Source organism: Hyla sarda, chromosome 6 (genome assembly GCF_029499605.1).
Source record: "Hyla sarda isolate aHylSar1 chromosome 6, aHylSar1.hap1, whole genome shotgun sequence".
In the NCBI taxonomy this organism is placed as follows: Eukaryota; Metazoa; Chordata; class Amphibia; order Anura; family Hylidae; genus Hyla; species Hyla sarda.
Genome location: NC_079194.1, coordinates 155,081,999 through 155,106,638, shown reverse-complemented (window position 1 = coordinate 155,106,638; position 24,640 = coordinate 155,081,999). Strand labels below are relative to the sequence as shown.

Here is a 24,640-nt window from a genome sequence, read left to right as displayed (position 1 = left end):
CTAATGATCTGACATGTTTCCGACCTACCGGGCCTTAGTCATAGACTTTTTCGATCTACTTCTATGATCTGCCAGAAGGCAGACCATGAGAGGAAGATCACCAGAGCCATTCAGGAGCAGGTGGAAGCTCGGAATTTACTCATCGGACCCCTGCAATCAGGCTACGGGTGGTGAGATGAGTCCCCCTCAAGCCCTGCAGACACTTCAGATGCCTTAAAGGGGTACTCCGGTGGAAAACAATGTTTTTTTTAATTAACTGGTGTCAGAAAGTTAACCAGATTTGTAAATTACTTCTATTTAAAAATCTTAATCATTTACTTATCAGCTGCTGTATGCCCCAGAGGAAGTTTTTTTCTTTGAGTTTCTTTTCTGTCTGACCACAGTGCTCTCTGCTGACACCTCTGTCCATGTCAGGAACTGTCCAGAGTAGGAGCAAATCCCCATAGCAAACCACTCTTGCTCTAGACCGTTCCTGACATGGACAGAGGTGTCAGCAGAGAGCACTGTGGTCAGACTGAAAAGAAATTCAAAAAGTAAAGAACTTCCTCTGTAGTGTAAAGCAGCTGATAAGTACTAGAAAGATTAAGATTTTTAAATAGAGTCATTTACAAATCTGTTTAACTTTCTGGCACCTGTTGATTTAAAAAAACAAAAAAAAAACAAAAAAAAAAAAACACACGTTTCCACCGGAAAACCCCTTTAATCAATATATCGGTATTGATCAGGGTATCTTAGGGAACAGCGGAATTGCTGATGTCCGCCATTATCCATGAGGTCCTGGCTGCTGATAACAGCAGCCGGCTGGTTCAAGTAAGCATGTTGGAACCGTGTCTGGACCAGGACAAAGTGATATACATGTACGCCGCGTGTACTCAAAGAGAACAAAAGAAAAACAGCAAAAATACTAGGGGCCATATGAGCCACAGCCCCCCCCCCCCCCACCCCCACATAAATTAACGCACACAACAGCAGAGCATCCATGCAATCAGACAAGAGGAAAACCTAGAGAGTGTGGTCGGTCCTCCAATCCCAAAGGTACACAAAGGTCTTCCCACGGGCAGCTGTGGAGGTCTAGGAGGGATTGGGGCCAATAAGGCAAAACCTCAAGAGGAGGTTCCATAGCCTCTAGGAAACGTGAAAGATCCACAGGATCTCTGAGATCATACCTTCGTCCATTTTGCCAGTCAGCTGGAATGGAAATCCCCAAGAGTAAGAAATATCACTGGACGCAGAGCAAATCACATCTCATCAGAATGCCTACCAGGATCCTGCCGACAGAGCTTGCACTGAACATGCTTTCATTGCAGCATAGCCAGGTCACACCCTTTACTTATCTAGATCTTAGTAAGCTTTTGACACTGTCCCAAATGGCTGACTTCTCAACAAACAGCTTGGACTCAAATATTGTTGAGGCTAGGTTTCCACTGGCAAAAACGCCAATAAAAATGCTCATTCTGCCGCATGGCTTTTTTAAATGAAAAAAACGCTGTGGCCAGATGTTAGCTGCAAGTCAACAGGGAACTGCAAAATGCCATATCCACTTGGCGTTTTTCAGTTTGGCTTTTTTTTTTTTTTTTTTTTTTTTTATCCTTTTGGTGGTTTTCAGATATTTTTGGCTCCTTGGCAATTTTTCCAAAATGACCTCTTGTTGAGACTTTGGTGTTTTATTTCAGGAAAATCTTGGCATTTTCCTCCCATAGAAGTCTATGGGAGTGAAAAAACGCCATGTGGGTTTTAACTTTGGTGTTTTTGCTGACTTTTTTTTTAATTCTTTTTGGCGATCCATAAAAGTGATGGAGATACCTTTTTTAATAAAATTTTGTAGGGTACCATTAAAAAAAATTATAAAAAAAGATACAGTAGTAATGGAATTTTTTTTATACATTTTTAAACAGGGATCAATTTTGGTGTGCGGGCAGGGCACTAAAAATTTAGCCGACAATAATAAAAATGTAGTTTGTGTGTTTTTCACTTTGTATTTCCATGGTGATGGAAGACAAAGTCAAACTTCTTTTTCCTATCTCTTATGTGAAATATGATGTACGTTTATTGCATAAAAAGATAGAATGTCGGCTCCTGTTATACAATGTGTGTTGTGGCCCCTACTATATTCTTTTTCCCAAAATGGCATCCAGGGTCTAGCCAACGCCCTAACATTCCGATAAGTGGGCTTGTCCTAAAAGGTAGCTGTAATATAATTATTGTTTTGTCCTTCACAAACGTTGCCCAAAGGGGAGGGGCTTATATTTTATATGGACAAAGAACTGTGTAACATAGCAGGAGAATTTGTGAATAGTTTAGTAAATTATGTACAACAAATAATGGTTTAATAAGTGACAAAAGAGATAATTTCATGGGATAAAAAGGCAATCAATATTTGCAGTAATACATTTAGTAAATGTAAAATATTGCCGGATTAAAAGGAAATTCTGGAGTATGTAAACCTGCTTATGTTATTTTCAAGGATATGTAACGGGGAAGGGGGGGGATAGCAGCCCACATACCCAGCTGCAGCACTGAACTCCTGTTCATATACGGAACAATCAAAAGAGATACACTCAGAGTCAGGGGGTATTTTAAATCCAGAGGGCCGGTAACCCTTGTCTTCTCTTTCTCTCTCTATCTCTCTCTCTCTGTTTTTCTCATAGTTCTCTGTAAGAGCGCAATTTCTAGTTTTCTTTTTGTTTTTCTTTATTTATATTTTCTTGTGTTTGTTTGTTTTTTCTCCTCAGTATAGCTTATACAGCGGTATTAGACCAACTCCAAAATACCCATTCCAGCACATCTGTATGGATTTTATTGAACTTCATAGTTGTGAGAAAAAGAAATATTGTCTAGTGATAATTGATGCATTGACCAAATAGGTAAAAGTATTTCCCACAGGAAGTGCTGATGCCCAGCAGTATCTAAAGCTTTACTAAAAGACATGATTCCACAATTTGGGATTCCAGAAAAGATCTATTAGTGATAATGGTCGACATTTTGTAAACCAAAGCTATAAAACACCTAATAGAAGTAATAAATCACTGTGCACACCACCCCCAGTCAGCAGGGTTCGTAGAAAGACATAAAGGTATACTGAAAAGAAAAATGAGAGAAGCTATGGAAGAGACAGAGAAATGTTGGATGTACTGTTTACCATGAGCTGTTCTAAGTATGCATATTACACCCACTAAAGATGGATTAAGTCCTTTTGAGATGGTGTATGGTAGACCATATAACATACCTTTGTTACCAAATGAGACACATATTGAGGAAGCAGAGAGAACCTTAGCAGAATATATGTCCAGACTGCTGGAGCAGAAACAAATTAACCAAGCCTGTTCCATTCCAGAAGAGGGATCCATAGAAGAAGGAAAAAATTTAACATTTTAGAATGGGTCCTCATAAAAGTGATCAAGAAGAAACACTGACATTCACCTAAGTAGAAGGGACCCTACCAATTCCTATTAACCACCCTACAGCAATAAGGATAGCTGAGAGGAATTCCTGGATCCATCAGTCTCACTGTACAAAGGTTCTGCAGGCAGAGCAGGGTGAGAAGGCTGAAGGAACTCCAATAAGTCCGGCTACAAAGGGAGATTCTGCATAAGGCAGAAACTGTCAAACCGGTGAAGCCTCCAATTCCCTACCTCTTGGAGCTCCTCAGCTAAATAGGAGGATAGGGACAATGCTAGTGGTGAGTATGGTGGGAATTCCAGGAATCTTCGGAAGGATAATCTCCAACCTTTACCATAAACACCATGATCAGACACAACTAACAGACTGGGTGGCTGTAGGTAGACCTCTCAATTTGACATTCTCATATGGAACCAGTAGTAAAATACTAGCAGAGCTGTGTCAGTTGATTGAGTGTGGGGATTTAAGACAGGCAAAAGCGATAAGGAATAGTAATGTATATGTATGTATGTATATGTGGCAAAGCCACAGGGTGTGAAGGGGAGGTGTATGGGGAAGATGTTGTAGCACAGGGGCAAGGTGTTATTAACCCCTAATGTTCGTGATGCCAGGGCATGGTTTTCCCGGTAACCACCGGAACGGTAGTACCGCTATCCCAAGGTTAGGCAGGGCAATAATAGTCCAAGACCAGGTTAGGGTTAACGGTAGCTTTACTGAGGTAGACAGATGGAAATAGTCTTTACAGCAAGGCCAGGATCCCAGAGAGGTTGCCAGTAGCACAGTAGGGCCTCGCAGCTTGCTGGGACTTGTAGTGAATTTAATAGACTTTAGTTCAGCCACGCAGACATGGACTTGACTTCCTGGAATGTGGCTGTGGGTGGTTTGAGGCCTTCAGGTGCTGGACACTGGCACTGAGATGTCTGGTCTTTACTGTTCCTCAGAAGAAGTGATGGTGTGAGAGCGAGATTGTAATGGCTGCCCCTCTTATAAAGGGGGGCTGAGGCAGAAGTCCATAGGTCAAGCTGCAGGTCACCTGGTTGGCTGGTGCTCTCTGGGTAAGATAACTCATCATGTGAACACATCATCATGAGACAACTCAAAAGGTCCTTAAAAGGTCCTTAAAACATAATGCACATAACACTAAATACAATATATATGACTACGGGAGAGAGTGGGTCGGCACTGAGGCAAGTAGTGGAGCTCTTAGCGCTAAGATTGCTGTGGATACACAAGTGGAAACATGGAGACTTCAGGCTTACTGCAAGTGCAACGTGGTACTTATTCTAAGAGTGGCAGCTCATAGATGCGGTAAAAAAGAAAGCAGAAGGCACTCACGTTTAGAAGCTGTGCAGATTTCTTTATTCCAAGTGTTTAAGTCCATTTGCGGGACGCCGGAGCAGAGTCAAGCCAGTGCAGTGGTAATGGCCATATCGTGCCTCATCCTCTGCGCTTCATCATGATGAAGCGCTGAGGATGAGGCGCAATATGGCCATTACCACTGCACTGGCTTGACTCTGCTCTGGCGTCCCGCAAATTTTTTACCACAATAAAATTATAATATATATATATATATATATATATATATACACACACACACACACACACACACACACACACACACACACACACTAGCTGAATACCTGGCGTTGCCCGGTTTTTCCTTCCTGATCATTGTTGGGGAGGAAAATAAACAAAGGAGGAAGCTTTTGACTTCATATCCTGTCCTCATATTATTGTCACATCCCAACCCCATATCCCGACCTCCTATCCCGGCCTCCTATGCCGTCCTCATATCCTGTCCTCCTATCTTGACCTCCTATCCCATCCATCTATCCCGACCTCCTATTTCGACCTCCTATCCCGACCTCCTATCCAGTCCTGTAATATGTGTACCAGGTATTATTGAAATATCTCCAGCCGTACGGAAGTTATGTGGGAACATACATTTTCCATTGATTTGCATGGGACTTTAAACAAAAAGTCCGACCTTCACAAATGGGGGTAGTTAAGGGTTAAATTAACTATCCTATATTTTAAGTGGACATATAAGTAACATGTGAGAAGTATTATGGAAATATCTCCTGCCGTTTGGAAGTTATACAGTAACATAACTTATGCAGTAACTTAACACTTCAAAAAAGAATCAGATTTTTTGTCCATAGGATCCTTTAGAAGCCTAAGATCCTCCATTAAAAGTGCTCCTTTCCTAGATAGTTTAGATATAGAGGCATCAATTTTCGGAACCTTCTCCCAGGAAACTAGATCTGTGTCATCATACTAGTATTTTTTCTTGAATGCCCTTGGTAAAAAAAAAAAAAAAAAAAAAAAAAAAAAAAAGACTATCTGGATTACCGCATTCTTTTTTAAATAGAGAAGTAATGCTTCTATGTACTGGAAACACCCTTCACAAACATGATATCCTGTATGGATTTGACCTGTTTGGGGTCCTCAATATTCATGGTATGTCTTATGCTTTTGATAAGGCTGTCAGTGTCTTCTGCTAGAAAAAAAAAAAAAAAAGTCTCCCAGATGTAGAATCTTCTGCAGATGAGGACTCGTCATTTGAATCCACAGAGCCCAGGATAATGTCCTCTTCTGAGCCTGCACCAGGCAAAGCATCACCCACAGGAGGGTCAGGAGCAGTCACAGAAGCAGGTTTAGAGGTATTCATAGACTTCAAAAAATTCTGAATCTCTATTATTATCATCTCTTGCATTGAGGATAGCAGAGATGGTACCTCAGTAGTGTGCTCTAATATTGTGTGCTCTAATATTTGTGGTATCTGTACCTGACCATTAGTTGTGGCTTTACCTACCTATAACAATTTTGGCACAATTTTGCGCCCTGGTTTTAACGTCATTACTAAAAGTTATATCTTAGGCACTTCCTGAGCACTTTTTTGCTTATAATTTTGTGTACAGCAGAATTCCAGTAAAAATTATGGGAGGCTGCTGCACTGAAATTTTGTGAGCAGATTTTTTCCGCTGGATTCAGCTTGGAAATTCTGCTGTGTGAATGGGCCCTTACACTATCTAGATTTAGTTTTAGACCTGTCTAACTTTTATGCAAAACTTTTGTCCACCATGTCACAGCATGTCACATTTTAAGCCACGGCCCTTCATCTTAAAACTATGCCTCTCCGCAGTAAGCCACAACTTCTTGCTGAGTGAGCCGTAAAGAGTGTCTAAGACATAATAAATATGTTTTAGATCAGTGGTCTCCAAACTGTGGAACTTCCACCACTGCAAAACTACAACTCACAGCATGTTGTAGTGGCTGGAGGTCCATGGTTTGGAAGTCAGTATTTTAGATTAATCCAAACAAGAGAAGCAGCACTTCGGCAATGAAAGTTAGAGTATATTTATTATCCCAGTGTGAAAAATTGACTATTTAACTTCATATGAAAGTCTTTAAGCTTAGAAGGGCATTTATTAACATGTGAGACTTTAGGGTTTTTTAATTTTTCACCTGTATGGTACACTGGTGAGCTCCAGATGCAGCTGGTCAGTGTTTATCAAGATGCGAACGAGTGACTTGGTGCTTGTGTGAGGCGCACTTGTCAGACAGCCCTGCATGGCTGCCTGTGCCTGGTCCCCTGGTGAAGTGGAAGATGCGCAAAACTTTTGCAAAACTTGCACGCCATAAATCAGTGCGTAGGCTACGCATCTAGGAAATCATGCCCACAAAACTGGATTTGCTGATGCAAAAAATCATATATGCTGGCAAAATTCACAACTGTGTGCCGCATCTTTGCAAGTTTACACTTAGGGGCCTTGATAAATCATTCCCTAAGTGTTTAAGAAGAAGAAGCAACATACTTGGGGAGTTTTATCAAAACAGGTGACTGATACATGTGATGTGAAGATCAATTACAGGTCCCATTGGAGGTATATTTAAAATCAGGGCAACATATTCTCAGCTTTGTATAATTGATGTATCTATATATTCAGTCACTTCGCAACAGCAAAGCTACAAATACATTAACAATATTCCTGTATGAATTATGAACTCATCCCTGAGAGATCCCATTACACCAAATAAACACGGTGTACGCAATAAAGAGAACCTGGCATTACCGTTTCCCTATTGGGATATACGAATCCTTGTGACAAAAAAGGGGGCCTTTTTAATTTCTTTATAGGAGAGATCCGACCACAAAATATTTTATGAAGTCAATGCATATTAAAGGGGTATGCCCGTGGAAAACAAGTTTTTTTCCCCCCATTTCAATTGGCTCCAGAAAGTTAAACAGATTTGTAAATACTTCTATTTAAAAATCTTAATCCTTCCAGTAGTTATCAGCTGCTGTATACTACAGAGTGCTCGAGTTGTTCTTTTCTGTCTGACCTCAGTGCTATCTGCTGACACCTCTGTTCATGTCAGGAACTGTCCAGAGTGGGGGCAAATCCCAATAGCAAACCTCTCCTACTCTGTACACTTCCTGATATGTACAGAGGTGTCAGCAGAGAGCACTATGGTCAGATAGACAATAACACCTCAACTTCCTCTGTAGTATACAGCAGCTGATAAGTACTGGAAGGATTAAAGGAAATCTGTCACCAGTGTCACCTGCACTAACCTGTCGGTACAGACAGGTAGTGCAGGTGACACTGATGACAACGGTACTCACCTTGTCCTGGTCCGTGGCGGGGATCTTCTGTAATATTCTCCGGTATCTTGGCTCCAGGCACCGGCTTGTGGCATGGGCGTAGCCTAATGATGTAACCGCTGCTGCTCCCAGGACCTGGGACCCAGCAGAGAGCAGCAGCAGTGATGTCACCAAGCTCCGCCCATGCCCAAAGCCGCTACTGCTTTCGGCAGGGTCCCGGGCAGCAGCGGTTACATCATTAAGCTCCACCCGTGCCCCAAGCTGGTGCTCGGGGCGAAGATACCGGAGAGGATTACAGGAGGTCCCCGCCATGGACTGGGACAAGGCGAGTACCGTTGTCATCAGTGTCTCCTGTACTACCTGTTGGTACCAACAGGTTAGTGCAGGTGACACTGGTGACAGATTTCCTTTAAGATTTTTAAATAGAAGTCATTTAGAAATATGTTTAACTTTCTGGCACCAGTTTATTTGAAAAAAAAAAATTTCCACCGGAATTCCCCTTTAAGTCCAAGGAGTCCTCTCATGTATGGCCTCTGAATCATTGCCATGAATATTTAACAACCCTGCTTTTAATGTGATTGGCAAACAAGCTGCACATGATCAGAAGAGGGGCCCTTTGCTTTGCCAGGGGATGATGTAAGTTTAAGGGTCTCAAACATCACAACAATTTCAGTACCATATGATATTAGAAATACAAAACACATGAAACACAAAAATATGAAAGCATACATCAAAAACACACTGATGGGTTAATAAAGGCGTTCAGCTTGGACATTGCACATTGGTTTGGATCAATGTAATTGATAATCTCTGTACAGTTAGCTGGCCCAAAGCTTCCCCCACCAATAATGGCTGATTGTCTGACCTTGAATAGGACAATCCCTTTAAATTGTGAATTTATTGTGACTTGGTTATCAGTTTAATAAAAGTTTTTTTTTTATTTGATGTTATTGTTTAAGGTTTTAATACACTTTTCCCATCAATATTACAGCATTTCAAGTTCTCTGTTTGTGGATAGAAATGTACAACCAAATTTACATCCAAAGGGTTAAAACTTACCCTGACTATAGGCTACTTATATAAATGAAGCATGACTAGTTAAAGAGAGTATGTCACTAAGCTAATTCTGCTCTAACTGAGGACAGCATAAGCTAGTCACAGTCATGTTTACAACATAATGTATCTGCTCTAAATACCTGTTCTGAGGGTTCGTTTTAAGCTGGTCACGGCAAATGTTATAAGTACACTTTATGAAGTTTTTCACTTACCCATTAGCCCCAACAGCTTCACACCCCATAGGGCTATTCCAGTGGCAAAGGAATTCCAAACTGTTCCCACCACAGCATACATAAGAATGGCACCAATGTTGTCAAAAAAGAGGCGACTGGGCATAAAGTAGCCAGAGTCCAGGACTATTGGGGGAAGCAGGAAGAGGAAGAACATATTAGGTTCTAACTGGAATTCGGCCCTCTGGGCTATGGCCAAGACAATCCCTCCAAGGGCCAGTCCCAGGATGATCAGCAGACAGCTCTCTGGAACTATGGTGGTCACCTTCTTGGACAAGCGGAACACTGCACAAACAATAAAGACACATTGATAAGGACCTCCAAAACAATAGTCATTGACTTATAATAAATGTCAGTACTATGATGAGCTGTACACAGAATGCATGCATTCCATCTCCAAAAGGAGCTTACAATCTAACTTACATATTTTGTATACATTAGTAGAGTATAAACAGAAAAATGCTGATGGGCAACAATATATCTCCCATCAGGACACAAGAAGTATTGACCACCTCTGCATTCATGTGAAAAACCTTCTAAGGATAGATGGGGTTCAAGCCATTTGACCCCTCCTGTGTTTAATGGGCAAAGTAAAACAAAAATTTTTTTTTTACATATTCCTAAATGTCTCCTTAGAGAGCAGGCCCGTATTTTCTGCATGTTATCATTTGCAACTTTTTTTTTTTTATAGTTTCTGCCACAAACCAACGTGAACTGATTAGTAAATGTTAGCTTTTGTTCTCAAGATTACAGGTTCATTCTTCAATATGGCCCCCTCCAGCTGCAGCACTTATAAGAACAGCACTCATCTGCTTCCAGAAAGACATTCTATGAAAGGAATCCCATCTCCAACAGCCAAAGCCGTGTGTTGGTCAAGCCCTCGAAATGGATTTGCCACCAAAAATATTAATTAAAAGGAGCGGCATTACCAGGCTGACACGTCTCTGAAAACAGCGCGAGTGTTAATTACACGCTCCTAAAATAAGACACTGTTTCCTTAGTTACTGAAGATACTACTGAAATACAAGGGAAAAAAATCTGAGAAACCTTTTACTGCAAAAGAAAAACCCTTCTAATAGGAGACGGGATCATACATTTTATAATAATAATACATGTCTTATAGATCTACTACATTGTGAATATGGCATCCTCAAGAATTAGCAAAATATTAATATTAATTTAGGCATAGCTCCTGCACTGGTTATCACCTGTATTCACTTGGGAAGATCCCTGTGAAGACTGTGTATAACACCTTACAACTAGTCCCACCTTACAAAAAGAGGGGAATTTATTAAATGGGCACTGTTAGATCAAAATACTTTTACATGTTGTTACTGATGAAAATTAAATATTTAATAAAGAAAATGGCTCCTGAAAATCCCACCACTAAGGCCCCACATACCTACTGGGACACTAACTAGTCCTGCAGCAGCATCGGGCTTGTCCATGAGGAGACAGACCAATCACCTCCCACCTCCTCAGAGAGGATTTCTAACACTGTGAGCTAATGAGAAGAGTATGAGTAAGGGAGATATGATATGCCAGTCTACACTGACATACGCCTAGACACAGGTCTCTGCATGCCATCTGGACCCTGAAAAACAACAGAACATGAAAATCTTTTGCTATTGGTCATTTCTTGTGGCTCAGTGAAATTAAAGGTCGTTCCTGGTATTTGTCTCCCCCAGACATCAGATCCTATAACTAAATATGTCACTGTTAGGATTCTAGTAGGTAATGAACTTTTATTTTTATGAAGCTGTTTTGCTGTATTATGCTTTTTTTATATTACATTTTATTTATATTGAACTACAATTAATTTATGCTGTCTGTCACAGGTATCCACCAAGAGGTATGCTAAAGTATACTGTGGCAACCACCCTTACTCTATCGCAGTGGAGGGAATGTTGTGCCACTTTGGGAAGAGGGAGCTGGCAGATCTCACTATCAGAAACCTCCTTAAAGATTCTGCACAGGACATACAGAGTACCAGTAGTGCTTCATAGTATATATCCTGAAATCTCCCCACTTTGTTTTAAGGGTTGTGGAGCAAGGGGGACTCTGTATCATATATGGTGGAGTTGTCCTGTGGTTACGGAATTCTGGGATAGGGTTACGGATCTCCTCATTTCGATCCTCCCTGGTAGGGTACCCCGTGCACCTGTATATTACCTCTTAGGTCATAAACCCTCAAGGATGCCATATAGCACATTTAAATTGTTCCAGCATATATTGCTTGCCGCTCGCATTCATATTGCTTCTCAATGGAGGAAACCTGATCTGCTATTTTCTAGAGTTGTGGGGAGGATCAACACGATAATGTTGAATGAGAAGCTTTCTGCCATCAGAGAGGATAGGACCAAGCAATTTAACTTAATGTGGGACCCTTGGTTCACTTCACCGCATTGCCCGCCTATAGCTCATAGCTTTTCCTTATATTAACCATTTCAATTTGGGGGGGGGGGGGGTTATGGGAATTGCTGCGGGAGTTATAAACCTGCATATTGTACACTGTTAGTTGTGAATGACGTTCTGACAATTGACCATACCATGCCGAGAAGTTTTATTGTGGTGTCCCGATCCTTCATTACTGTATTGTAATAGGATTCTTCATTGTACACCTGTCCATTCCTGATGTGGTTGTTTGATGGCTGGTCTCCGGACCAGTTCAACTTTTCATTTGCCTTTGTATGTAACTTTTTCATTATCTAAATAAAGCTTCACTGTTTGATGATTAAAGTATATTGTGGCATAGAGCTGTTGGCACTGTTCAGTTTTTAGTGGCCTGAACAGAGTAAACTAGTGACTAAGTTTAGGCCAGTTTCTGCTGGTACAGGCTATTTTAATGGGACTCTGTGTTGTCTGCTGCGAATATACCAGTGAAAAGCAGTTCAAACAAAGCATCCTTTGGGCCACTGAAATGAACGGCATCTGCTGCTGGATAACTGTGAGAGATAGCACTTGTGTTTTTAGACAAATTCATGTAATAACCCATTAAATGGGTGCTCTGGCCCTAAGACATCTTATCCCCGATCCAAAGGGGAGTACCCCTTTAAGGACATGCGTTTATTTAATTTTTCAGTTTAGTTTTTTCGTCTTAGTATTCTAAAAGCCATAACGCTTAAAATTTTCCACTTACAGGCCCATATACTAGCTTGCTTTTTGCACGACCAACTGTACTTTGTAATGACATCACTAATTTTACAGCGAAATGAAAATAAAACATTTGTGGGAAGAATTTGAAAAAAAACCTAAAAAAAATGTTAGCAAACCTTGGGGGCTTCTGCTTCTACACAGTGCACTTTTCGGTACAAATGACATGTTATATCTATTCTCTAGGTCGATATGATTAGAATTATACCGAATTTGTAGGTTTTGTTTTATTTTCCTACTTTTAAAAAATTATAAATTTTTTGTATGAAAATTATGTTTAAATTGACCTCTTTTGACCCTTATAAACTTCTTTATTTTTCCCTATACAGGGACGTATGAGGGCTCATTTTTTGCGCAATGGTCTTAAATTTTAGTGATACTATTTTTGTTTTGATGGGACTTTTTGATCGCTTTTTATTCATTTTTTTCTGGCATAAAAAAGCAACCAAAAATATGAAATTCTTGATTTTGGTATTTTTTTCTATTTACGCCATTGACCATGCAGTTAAATTACCATTATATTTTAATAGTTCAGACAGTTAAGCACACGCCGATACCAAATATGTTTATATTTATTTTTGTTTACATGATTTTATTTTAGAAATGGTAAAAGGGGGGTGATTCAAACGGTTATTAGGAAAGGGGTTATTTATTTACATTTATGAACTTTTTTTCTTCCACTTTTTTATTTTTTTTACACAGTTTTTTAGTCCCCATAGGAGACTATTACCTGCAATCTTCAGATTGCAAACACTAATCAATGCTGCTCCATAGGAGAGCATTGATCAGTGTTATCAATGTTCCATTGCTTCAATATGCAATAGCTGGCTCAAGTATAGAAGCGCCGATCGGACAACAGGGAAAGAAGAGATTTCCTCCGTCCACACAGCTGTTCGGGACATCGCGGTTTCCAAGCAATGGTTACCATCAGCTCCGCTGAGCTGCCAGGAATATATTTTGGCATTTTTAGACGCAGTCATCAACTTTGATCATGGCATCTAAAGAGTTAGTGCTGGACATCGGCCTGAACGGCAATGTCCGGCATTAGCCATGGGTCTGGGTTGCTGATAGCAGCCAGGACCGTGCGGGTATGATGCGAGCTCAGCTTTATAAACAGTGTTCTGCGGCAAGGGGTTAAAGGGGTACTGTGGAGGAAAAAAAATCCCCATAGCAAACCTCTCCTGCTCTGGACAGTTCCTGACACGGACAGAGGTGTCAGCAAAGGGCACTGTGGTATGGTGGAAAATAATTACAAAACTTTCTCTGGAGCATAAAGCAGCTGATAAGAATCGGAAGGCTTAGTATTTTTAAATAGAAGTTATTTACAAATGTGATTAAAGGGGTTATTCAGGAATAGAAAAACAGAGATAATTTCTTTCAAAAACAGCTCCACGTCTGTCCCCAGGTTGTGTGTGGCTTATTACAACTTGGCCCCGTTCACTTTCATAGAACTGAGCTGCAGAACCACACACCTGCAGACAGACGGGGAGCGGTTTTGAAAGAAATTAGCTATTTTTCTTTTCTTGGATTATCCCTTCAACTTTCTAGCACTAGTTGATTTGAAAACATTTTTTTCCCCCCACCGGAGTACCCCTTTAAGCGTGGTACATACAGCGCTACATGTTAGAGAAGATAATTGTTGTGAATTGTGATTATGTGTAGATAAAGCTAGGTCCAGGCTGCGTTAGAGGTTCCATCAGACGTGTCCGTCGCGCTCCTGATGAAAACGGTATGTCGGCATATACAGTAATGAAGGGCAATGGATGTGATTCATTTGAATGGCCCAAATGGAGTCACCTAGTGACTCAGTTTGGGACTTATGCACTATTTTCAGTATATTTGAAACACAGTATGCTACTTGTAATGTAAATAGAGAATATATATCCCAAACGGCGTCACAAGGTAACTGTTTGTGCCATTGAAATGAATGGTAACCATTGCCCTCCGTTACAGTATATGTCAGTATTCCCTATTCAGCGGGATGCCGACAGATACATCTGACAGAAGCACTAATACAGTATCCTCAGTGAAGAAGCAGCTAAAGGTTTCCTGATAGGTCTTGAAGCAAACCCCAAACACACTCACATGTAAGACAGTCTCTGATCTGTGGCTCGTTGGTTGTTTTAAGAGTTATAACAGGCCTTTAGTTCAATGTCCAATATAGGCCTCTCTACTCATACAACACGTTATATATGGTTAAATAAGCTTTCTTACCAGGTCCGGATTTCCTCCTTGGTGTTTGCTAAAGTGGCAAAATGAAGTTTGAAAATGTCCTTCACTGCATGGTATGGTAATGTATGGTAGTCAGCCACAAGTAGTCTTCATGGTGTCATGCGCCATCTTCATGCAGTCCCAAGCTATGGGTATTAATCATTCCAAAGCGTGATTGAGAGTCCAGGCACCGCGGCTGTCAACGCTCCCTCAAGTCTCCACTGCCCCTGCATTTGAAACATTTTGTTCCGAATGCTGGGTGCGGGCTGCAGGGGTCTTTGATGTCACGACCACGCCCCTTGTGAGATCACACCACACCCCCTCAATGCAAGTCTATGGGAGGGGGCGTGGCCCTCTCATAGACTTGCATTGAGGGGACGTGGTGTGACGTCATGACGCCTGCAGCCAGCATTCGGAACAAAATGTTCCAAACGCTAGGGCAGTGGAGTACCCCTTTAACCATCCAAAGCAGCTACCACTAAAAGGTAACCCAATAAGAAATCATGGGGTTAAAGGGGTTATCCAGGAAAAAACTTTTTTTGATATATCAACTGGCTCCAGAAAGTTAAACAGATTTGTAAATTACTTCTATTAAAAAATCTTAATCCTTTCAGTACTTATGAGCTTCTGAAGTTAAGGTTGTTCTTTTCTGTCTAAGTGCTCTCTGATGACACGTGTCTCGGGACCCGCCCAGTTTAGAAGAGGTTTGCTATGGGGATTTGCTTCTAAACTGGGCGGTTCCCGAGACACGTGTCATCAGAGAGCACTTAGTGGAACTGACCGGAGCGCTGCAGTGAGGAGAGTGTAGCGAGCGCTCCGGGGAGGAGCGGGGACCCGGAGCGCTCGGCGTAACAGTACCCCCCCCCCTTGGGTCTCCCCCTCTTCTTGGAGCCTGAGAACCTGAGGACCAGACTTTTGTCCAGGATATTGTCCTCAGGTTCCCAGGACCTCTCTTCTGGACCACAACCCTCCCAATCCACTAAAAAGAAGGTTTTCCCTCTGACCTTTTTTGATGCTAAAATCTCTTTGACGGAGAAGATGTCCGAGGAGCCGGAGACAGGAGTGGGAGGAACAGATTTGGGAGAGAAACGGTTAATGATAAGTGGTTTAAGAAGAGAAACGTGAAAGGCATTAGGAATACGAAGAGAAGGAGGAAGAAGAAGTTTGTAAGAGACAGGATTAATCTGGCGCAAAATTTTGAAAGGACCAAGATAGCGTGGTCCCAACTTATAGCTAGGGACACGGAAGCGGACATATTTAGCGGAGAGCCATACCTTGTCTCCAGGGGAAAAAATGGGAGGAGCTCTTCTTTTCTTATCCGCGAATTTCTTCATGCGTGAAGAAGCCTGTAAGAGAGAATTTTGGGTCTCTCTCCATATGATGGAAAGATCACGAGAAATTTCATCCACAGCGGGCAGACCAGAGGGCAAGGGGGTAGGGAGGGGAGGAAGAGGGTGACGGCCGTACACCACGAAAAATGGGGATTTGGAGGAAGATTCAGAGACTCTGAAATTATACGAGAATTCGGCCCAAGGTAGAAGATCTGCCCAGTCATCCTGGCGGGAGGAAACAAAATGTCGTAAATAATCACCCAAGACCTGGTTAATTCTTTCTACTTGTCCATTGGATTGAGGATGATATGCAGAAGAAAAATTTAATTTAATCTTGAGTTGTTTACAGAGAGCCCTCCAGAATTTAGACACGAATTGGACGCCTCTATCCGAGACGATCTGCGTAGGCAACCCGTGAAGACGAAAAATGTGTACAAAAAATTGTTTAGCCAACTGAGGCGCTGAAGGAAGACCAGGAAGAGGGATGAAATGTGCCATTTTGGAGAATCGATCAACGACCACCCAAATAACAGTGTTGCCATGGGATGGGGGTAAGTCAGTAATAAAATCCATACCAATCAGAGACCAAGGTTGTTCGGGGACAGGCAGAGGATGAAGAAAACCAGCGGGCTTCTGGCGAGGAGTCTTATCCCGGGCACAGATAGTGCAGGCTCGCACAAAGTCCACCACATCAGTCTCTAGAGTCGGCCACCAATAGAAGCGAGAGATGAGTTGCACAGATTTCTTGATGCCCGCATGACCTGCGAGATGGGAGGAGTGACCCCATTTGAGGATTCCGAGGCGTTGGCGTGGAGAAACAAAGGTCTTTCCTGGAGGAGTTTGCCTGATGGAGGCTGGAGAAGTGGAAATCAGGCAGTCAGGAGGAATGATGTGTTGAGGAGAGAGTTCAACTTCAGAAGCATCTGAGGAACGAGAGAGAGCATCGGCCCTAATGTTCTTATCGGCAGGCCGAAAGTGAATTTCAAAATTAAATCGGGCAAAGAACAGAGACCACCTGGCCTGACGAGGATTCAGCCGTTGGGCAGACTGGAGGTAGGAGAGGTTCTTGTGATCGGTGTAAATAATAACTGGAAATCTTGATCCCTCCAGCAGATGCCTCCATTCCTCAAGTGCTAATTTAATGGCTAGAAGCTCTCGATCCCCGATGGAGTAGTTCCTCTCCGCCGGAGAGAAGGTCCTAGAAAAAAAACCACAAGTAACAGCATGCCCGGAAGAGTTTTTTTGTAGAAGGACAGCTCCAGCTCCCACTGAGGAGGCATCAACCTCCAATAGGAAGGGTTTAGATGGGTCCGGTCTGGAGAGCACGGGAGCCGAAGAAAAGGCAGACTTGAGCCGTTTAAAGGCGTCTTCCGCTTGAGGAGGCCAAGACTTGGGATCGGCATTTTTTCTGGTTAAAGCCACAATAGGAGCCACAACGGTAGAAAAATGTGGAATAAATTGCCTGTAATAATTGGCGAACCCCAAAAAACGTTGGATGGCACGGAGTCCGGAGGGGCGTGGCCAATCTAAGACGGCAGAGAGTTTGTCTGGATCCATTTGTAGTCCCTGGCCAGAGACCAAGTATCCTAGGAAAGGAAGAGATTGGCATTCAAACAGACATTTCTCTATTTTGGCATAGAGTTGATTGTCACGAAGTCTCTGAAGAACCATACGGACATGCTGGCGGTGTTCTTCTAGATTGGCAGAAAAAATCAGGATATCGTCCAGATATACAACAACACAGGAGTATAGGAGATCACGAAAAATTTCATTAACAAAGTCTTGGAAGACGGCAGGGGCGTTGCACAGGCCAAAGGGCATGACCAGATACTCAAAGTGTCCATCTCTGGTGTTAAATGCCGTTTTCCATTCATCCCCCTCTCTGATGCGGATGAGATTATAAGCACCTCTTAAGTCCAGTTTGGTAAAGATGTGGGCACCTTGGAGGCGATCAAAGAGTTCAGAGATGAGGGGTAGGGGGTAGCGGTTCTTAACCGTGATTTTATTAAGACCGCGGTAGTCAATGCAAGGACGTAGAGAGCCATCTTTTTTGGACACAAAGAAAAATCCGGCTCCGGCAGGAGAGGAGGATTTACGGATAAAGCCCTTTTTTAAATTTTCCTGGACGTATTCAGACATGGCAAGAGTCTCTGGGACGGACAGAGGATAGATTCTGCCCCGGGGTGGAGTAGTGCCCGGGAGGAGGTCAATAGGACAATCATAAGGCCTGTGAGGAGGTAGAGTCTCAGCTTGTTTTTTGCAAAAAACGTCCGCAAAGTCCATATAGGCCTTAGGGAGACCGGTTACAGGAGGAACCACAGAGTCACGGCAAGGGTTACTGGGAACCGGTTTTAGGCAGTCCTTGGAACAAGAGGGCCCCCAACTCCTGATCTCCCCAGTGGACCAATCCAGGGTTGGGGAATGAAGTTGAAGCCAGGGAAGTCCAAGGAGAATTTCAGAAGTGCAATTGGGGAGGACCAAAAGTTCAATCCTCTCGTGATGAGATCCGATGCACATTAGAAGGGGCTCCGTGCGGAAACGTATGGTACAGTCCAATCTTTCATTGTTTACACAATTGATGTAGAGGGGTCTGGCGAGACTGGTCACCGGGATGTTGAACCTGTTGACGAGAGAGGCCAAAATAAAATTTCCTGCAGATCCGGAGTCCAGGAAGGCCACAGCAGAGAAGGAGAAGGCAGAGGCAGACATCCGCACAGGCACAGTAAGACGTGGAGAAGCAGAGTAGACATCAAGGACTGTCTCACCTTTGTGCGGAGTCAGCGTACGTCTTTCCAGGCGGGGAGGACGGATAGGACAATCCTTCAGGAAGTGTTCGGTACTAGCACAGTACAGGCAGAGATTCTCCATGCGGCGTCGTGTCCTCTCTTGAGGTGTCAGGCGAGACCGGTCGACCTGCATAGCCTCCACGGCGGGAGGCACAGGAACAGATTGCAGGGGACCAGAGGAGAGAGGAGCCGGGGAGAAGAAACGCCTCGTGCGAACAGAGTCCATATCCTGGCGGAGCTCCTGACGCCTTTCGGAAAAACGCATGTCAATGCGAGTGGCTAGGTGAATGAGTTCATGTAGGTTAGCAGGGATTTCTCGTGCGGCCAGAACATCTTTAATGTTGCTGGATAGGCCTTTTTTGAAGGTCGCGCAGAGTGCCTCATTATTCCAGGATAATTCTGAAGCAAGAGTACGGAATTGTACGGCATACTCGCCAACGGAAGAATTACCCTGGACCAGGTTCAACAGGGCAGTCTCAGCAGAAGAGGCTCGGGCAGGTTCCTCAAAGACACTTCGAATTTCCGAGAAGAAGGAGTGTACAGAGGCAGTGACGGGGTCATTGCGGTCCCAGAGCGGTGTGGCCCAAGACAGGGCTTTTCCAGACAGAAGGCTGACTACGAAAGCCACCTTAGACCTTTCAGTGGGGAACTGGTCCGACATCATCTCCAAGTGCAATGAACATTGGGAAAGAAAGCCACGGCAAAACTTAGAGTCCCCATCAAATTTATCCGGCAAGGATAGTCGTAGTCCAGAAGCGGCCACTCGCTGCGGAGGAGGTGCAGGAGCTGGCGGAGGAGATGATTGCTGGAGCTGTGGTAGTAACTGTTGTAGCATAACAGTCAGTTGAGACAGCTGTTGGCCTTGTTGCGCTATCTGTTGTGACTGCTGGGCGACCACCGTGGTGAGGTCAGCGACAACTGGCAGAGGAACTTCAGCGGGATCCATGGCCGGATCTACTGTCACGATGCCGGCTGGCAGGTAGTGGATCCTCTGTGCCAGAGAGGGATTGGCGTGGACCGTGCTAGTGGATCGGTTCTAAGTCACTACTGGTTTTCACCAGAGCCCGCCGCAAAGCGGGATGGTCTTGCTGCGGCGGTAGTGACCAGGTCGTATCCACTAGCAACGGCTCAACCTCTCTGGCTGCTGAAGATAGGCGCGGTACAAGGGAGTAGACAGAAGCAAGGTCGGACGTAGCAGAAGGTCGGGGCAGGCAGCAAGGATCGTAGTCAGGGGCAACGGCAGGAGGTCTGGAACACAGGCTAGGAACACACAAGGAAACGCTTTCACTGGCACGATGGCAACAAGATCCGGCGAGGGAGTGAAGGGGAAGTGAGGTGATATAGGGAAGTGCACAGGTGATAACACTAATTGGAACCACTGCGCCAATCAGCGGCGCAGTGGCCCTTTAAATCGCAAAGACCCGGCGCGCGCGCGCCCTAGGGAGCGGGGCCGCGCGCGCCGGGACAGGACTGACGGAGAGCGAGTCAGGTACGGGAGCCGGGGTGCGCATCGCGAGCGGGCGCTACCCGCATCGCGAATCGCATCCCGGCTGGAGGCGGTATCGCAGCGCCCCGGGTCAGTGGAACTGACCGGAGCGCTGCAGTGAGGAGAGTGTAGCGAGCGCTCCGGGGAGGAGCGGGGACCCGGAGCGCTCGGCGTAACAGTATACATTTTCCTGCATGTAGTTATGATTTTTTCCAGAAGTACGACAAAATCAAACCTATATAAGTAGGGGATCATTTTAACCGTATGGACCTACAGAATAATGATAAGGTGTCATTTTTACCGAAATATGCACTGCGTAGAAACGGAAGCCCCCAAAAGTTACAAAATGGTGTTTTTTCTTCGATTTTGTCGCACAATGATTTTTTTTCCGGTTCATCGTGAATTTTTGGGTAAAATGACTGATGTCACTGCAAAGTAGAATTGGTGATGCAAAAAAAAGCCATAATATGGATTTTTAGGTGGAAAATTGAAAGGGTTATGATTTTTAAAAGGTAAGGAGGAAAAAACGAAAGTGCTAAAACGGAAAAACCCTGAGTCCTTAAGGGGTTAAGCAGCATGATTTGGAAGAGGGCCTCACTGCGCAAAGACCTAGTTGTCACTGTGCACCTTGTGCATTTTTCTCCCATTCTTGATCTCTCAGCAGCTATTTCTTATCCTGTCTATCACCTTTAAAGACTTCTTTAAGATTCTTGTGGTTTTCATTCTCTAGTTGTTACATCCATGACAACTCATCACTCCTAGACCTTCCCTGATATAGTTATACAGTACCCCTCCCTGTAATACTATGTGGTTATACAACCACTACATCCACAAGGGCATCATATGGTGCAAATTAACACAGCAGCAATATATGTTATTTATGTAACAAACCAGTAGCCAAGCACATAGCATAATTCCCCACAGGAAGGACTGCTGATGTCGGCAAGACTTACAGGAAAAAGAACAGTCGGGAAGATAGAGAGACACAAAAAAATGAAGGCTGAGCTGAGGCATCCGCTCTATAGGCATAAGATAACTGTGGTTGTAAAAGAAAAAGGTTGAAATGTAAAGAACCTTAATAATAATCACAGTGTTTTCCTCTCCACATTGACAAAGCCCATACACATTAATTCCTTGTTACATTGAGCAGTAATGAAACAAAAGAGTTTATTAATATTAACACATAAAATAAACGTGAATAGAAATACACATCAATGCAAGTCACACTGACACTTGGGAGGACAGAACAATGACACTGTGACACTTGAGGGTATGAGCAATTATATGCTTTCATTTAGGGGTCCAGGACAATGAGACAATGGCTCTTGGGGTACAGGATAATAACACACACTTCCCTGGGCTGAGGGCTGCACTACAGGACATAGACTGGGGGGAGGTGTTCTCAAATGCTGATACAGAAGGTAAATGGGACAGCTTTAAATCAACTCTAAATAACTATACAGCTAAATATATACCAAAGGGGAACAAATATAAACGATTAAAACTAAATCCTACATGGCTGACAAATGATGTTAAAAGAGCAATAAACAACAAAAAAATTGCCTTAAAAAAATACAAATCTGATGGGTCAGCGATAACATTTAAACAGTACAAAGAGCTTAATAAAATCTGTAAAAATGTAATAACAGCAAAAATTCAAAACGAGAGACAGGTGGCCAAAGAAAGCAAAACTAATCCTAAATATTTTTTTAGATATATAAATGCAAAAAAAACAAGGACAGAGCATGTAGGACCCCTTAATAATGATAATAGGGTGGTTGTCACAGCCGATCAAGAGAAAGCGGAGCTACTGAATGGGTTCTTTAGTTCTGTATATACTATGGAAGAAGGAGTAGCTGACATTGGCCAGGTCAGTGCTGGTAACACATCATGTAATGTACTGAACTGGCTTAATGTAGAGATGGTACAAGGTAAGTTAAGTAATATAAATGTAAGCAAATCCCCAGGACCGGATGGACTACACCCAAGAGTTCTTAGAGTGGTAAGTTCAGTAATATCTGTACCCCTGTTCATGATATTTAGAGATTCTCTGGTGTCTGGTATTGTGCCAAGGGACTGGCGCAAGGCGAATGTGGTGCCAATCTTCAAAAAGGGCTCTAGGTCTTCCCCAGGAAACTATAGACCGGTAAGTTTAACGTGCATTGTGGGTAAATTGTTTGAAGGACTTATAAGGGATTACATACAGGAATACATAGGGGATAATAGTATTATAAGTGATAGCCAGCATGGGTTTACTAAGCATAGAAGTTGTCAAACCAATCTAATTTGCTTTTATGAAGAGGTGAGTAGAAGCCTTGACAGAGGAATGGCTGTGGATATAGTGTTTCTGGATTTTGCTAAAGCGTTTGATACTGTCCCTCATAGACATCTGACAGGTAAGTTAAGGTCTTTGGGTTTGGAAATTTTAGTTTTCAACTGGATTGAACACTGGCTCATGGATCGTACCCAGAGAGTGGTGGTCAATGATTCGTACTCTGATTGGTCCCCGGTTATTAGTGGTGTACCCCAAGGTTCAGTACTGGGCCCGCTGTTGTTTAATTTATTTATCAATGATATAGAGGATGGTATTAACAGCTCTGTTTCTATCTTTGCAGATGACACCAAGCTTTGTAGCACGGTACAGTCTATAGAGGATGTGCATAAGTTACAAGATGACTTGGATAGACTAAGTGTTTGGGCATCCACTTGGCAAATGAGGTTCAATGTGGATAAATGTAAAGTTATGCATCTGGGTACTAATAACCTGCATGCGTCGTATGTCTTAGGGGGGGATTAAACTGGCAGAGTCACTGGTAGAGAAGGATCTGGGTGTACTTGTAGATCACAGACTACAGAATAGCATGCAATGTCAGGCTGCTGCTTACAAAGCCAGCAGGATATTGTCATGTATCAAAAGAGGCATGGACTCAAGGGACAGGGACATAATACTCCCCCTTTATAAAGCATTGGTACGGCCTCACCTGGAATATGCTGTTCAGTTTTGGGCACCTGTCCATAAAAGGGACACTGCGGAGTTGGAAAGGGTGCAGAGACGTGCGACTAAACTAATATGGGGCATGGATCATCTTAGCTATGAGGAGCGATTAAAGGAGTTACAATTGTTTAGTCTTGAGAAGAGACGTTTAAGGGGGGATATGATAAATGTATATAAGAATATTAATGGCCCATACTAAAAATATGGAGAAAAACTGTTCCAGGTTAAACCCCCCCAAAGGACGAGGGGGCACTCCCTCCGTCTGGAGAAGAAAAGGTTTAGTCTCAAGGGGCGACACGCCTTCTTTACCGTGAGGACTGTGAATTTATGGAACGGTCTACCTCAGGAACTGGTCACAGCAGGAACAATTAACAGCTTTAAAACAGGATTAGATACATTCCTGGAACAAAATAACATTAATGCTTATGAAGAAATATAAAATCCCATCCCTTCCCCAATATCGCGCCACACCCCTACCCCTTAATTCCCTGGTTGAACTTGATGGACATATGTCTTTTTTCGACCGTACTAACTATGTAACTTGAGGGACATGACAATGACAGTGACACGTGGGGTACAGGACATTGACACACTGACACTTGAGGAGATAGGGCAAGTCACACAGTGACACTTAGGGTACAGAATAATAACTCAATGACATTTGGGGTAATTGGGGGACAGCACAATGACACACTGGTGATTAGCATTAGATAGCTCAATAGCACATTGACACTTGACTTAGTAGTACAATGACACACTCACCCATGGGATACATACTGACATTTGGTGATACAGAACAATGACACGCTGACATTTAGGTCCATGGACAATGAGACACTAACAACTGGGGGATAGGACAATGGCGCACTGACACGTGGGGTTCAGGTTAATAATACAGTGACATGACAATGACACATACCCCACATAAATGGCTGAACACCACTTGCAGATTATTATGACAGGGCTAATGTTATCTCTCATGCTTCATACACAGTGTGACTTCCACATACGTTACCACTCACGATAGTGTCATTAAACCTATGAGATTCACAACCCACCCCCAAATGCTCCGAACAAGCTCCCACTTCCAGTCCACTTGAAAGTCTTATTCCCTGCTAAGTCACTTAGTAAACGCAGCTTATTTTCCTAATAGAAAGCAATAAATAGTACTCCAGCTTGCTGAATGTGCACCATGGTAACACTCGCTGTACAAGGACATCTTCTTCACTCTCATAAATTCATGACAGAAGTAACAAATTCAGAGTACAGCACAAAATGTAACAAGGCTATGCCCAATAGTATCATAAGACTAGTGCATGCCTAGCTCTTACAGCAGTAGTACCACTAATGCAAATGAGAACTTTTCATTGCATTTAAGATAAGA

At 43.1% G+C, this 24,640-nt stretch overlaps 1 protein-coding gene across 2 annotated transcripts in view; it reads right to left on the bottom strand.

Moving 5' to 3' along the window:
* Positions 1–24,640, bottom strand: part of SLC9A5 (solute carrier family 9 member A5) — a 145,395-nt gene that overhangs the window by 112,411 nt on the left and 8,344 nt on the right. The window contains exons 1-2 of one of the 2 annotated variants that reach the window (XM_056525621.1): positions 9,277–9,397; positions 3,227–3,320 (exon numbers count right to left, since the gene is read on the bottom strand). Coding sequence is in view for 1 of the 2 variants with exons in the window: in XM_056525620.1 (XP_056381595.1) it covers positions 9,277–9,579 (303 nt within the window). In the remaining variant the exon portion in view is untranslated. Of the gene's footprint in view, positions 1–3,226; positions 3,321–9,276; positions 9,580–24,640 lie in introns of those variants that run through there. The other variant, XM_056525620.1, reaches the window with a different exon arrangement.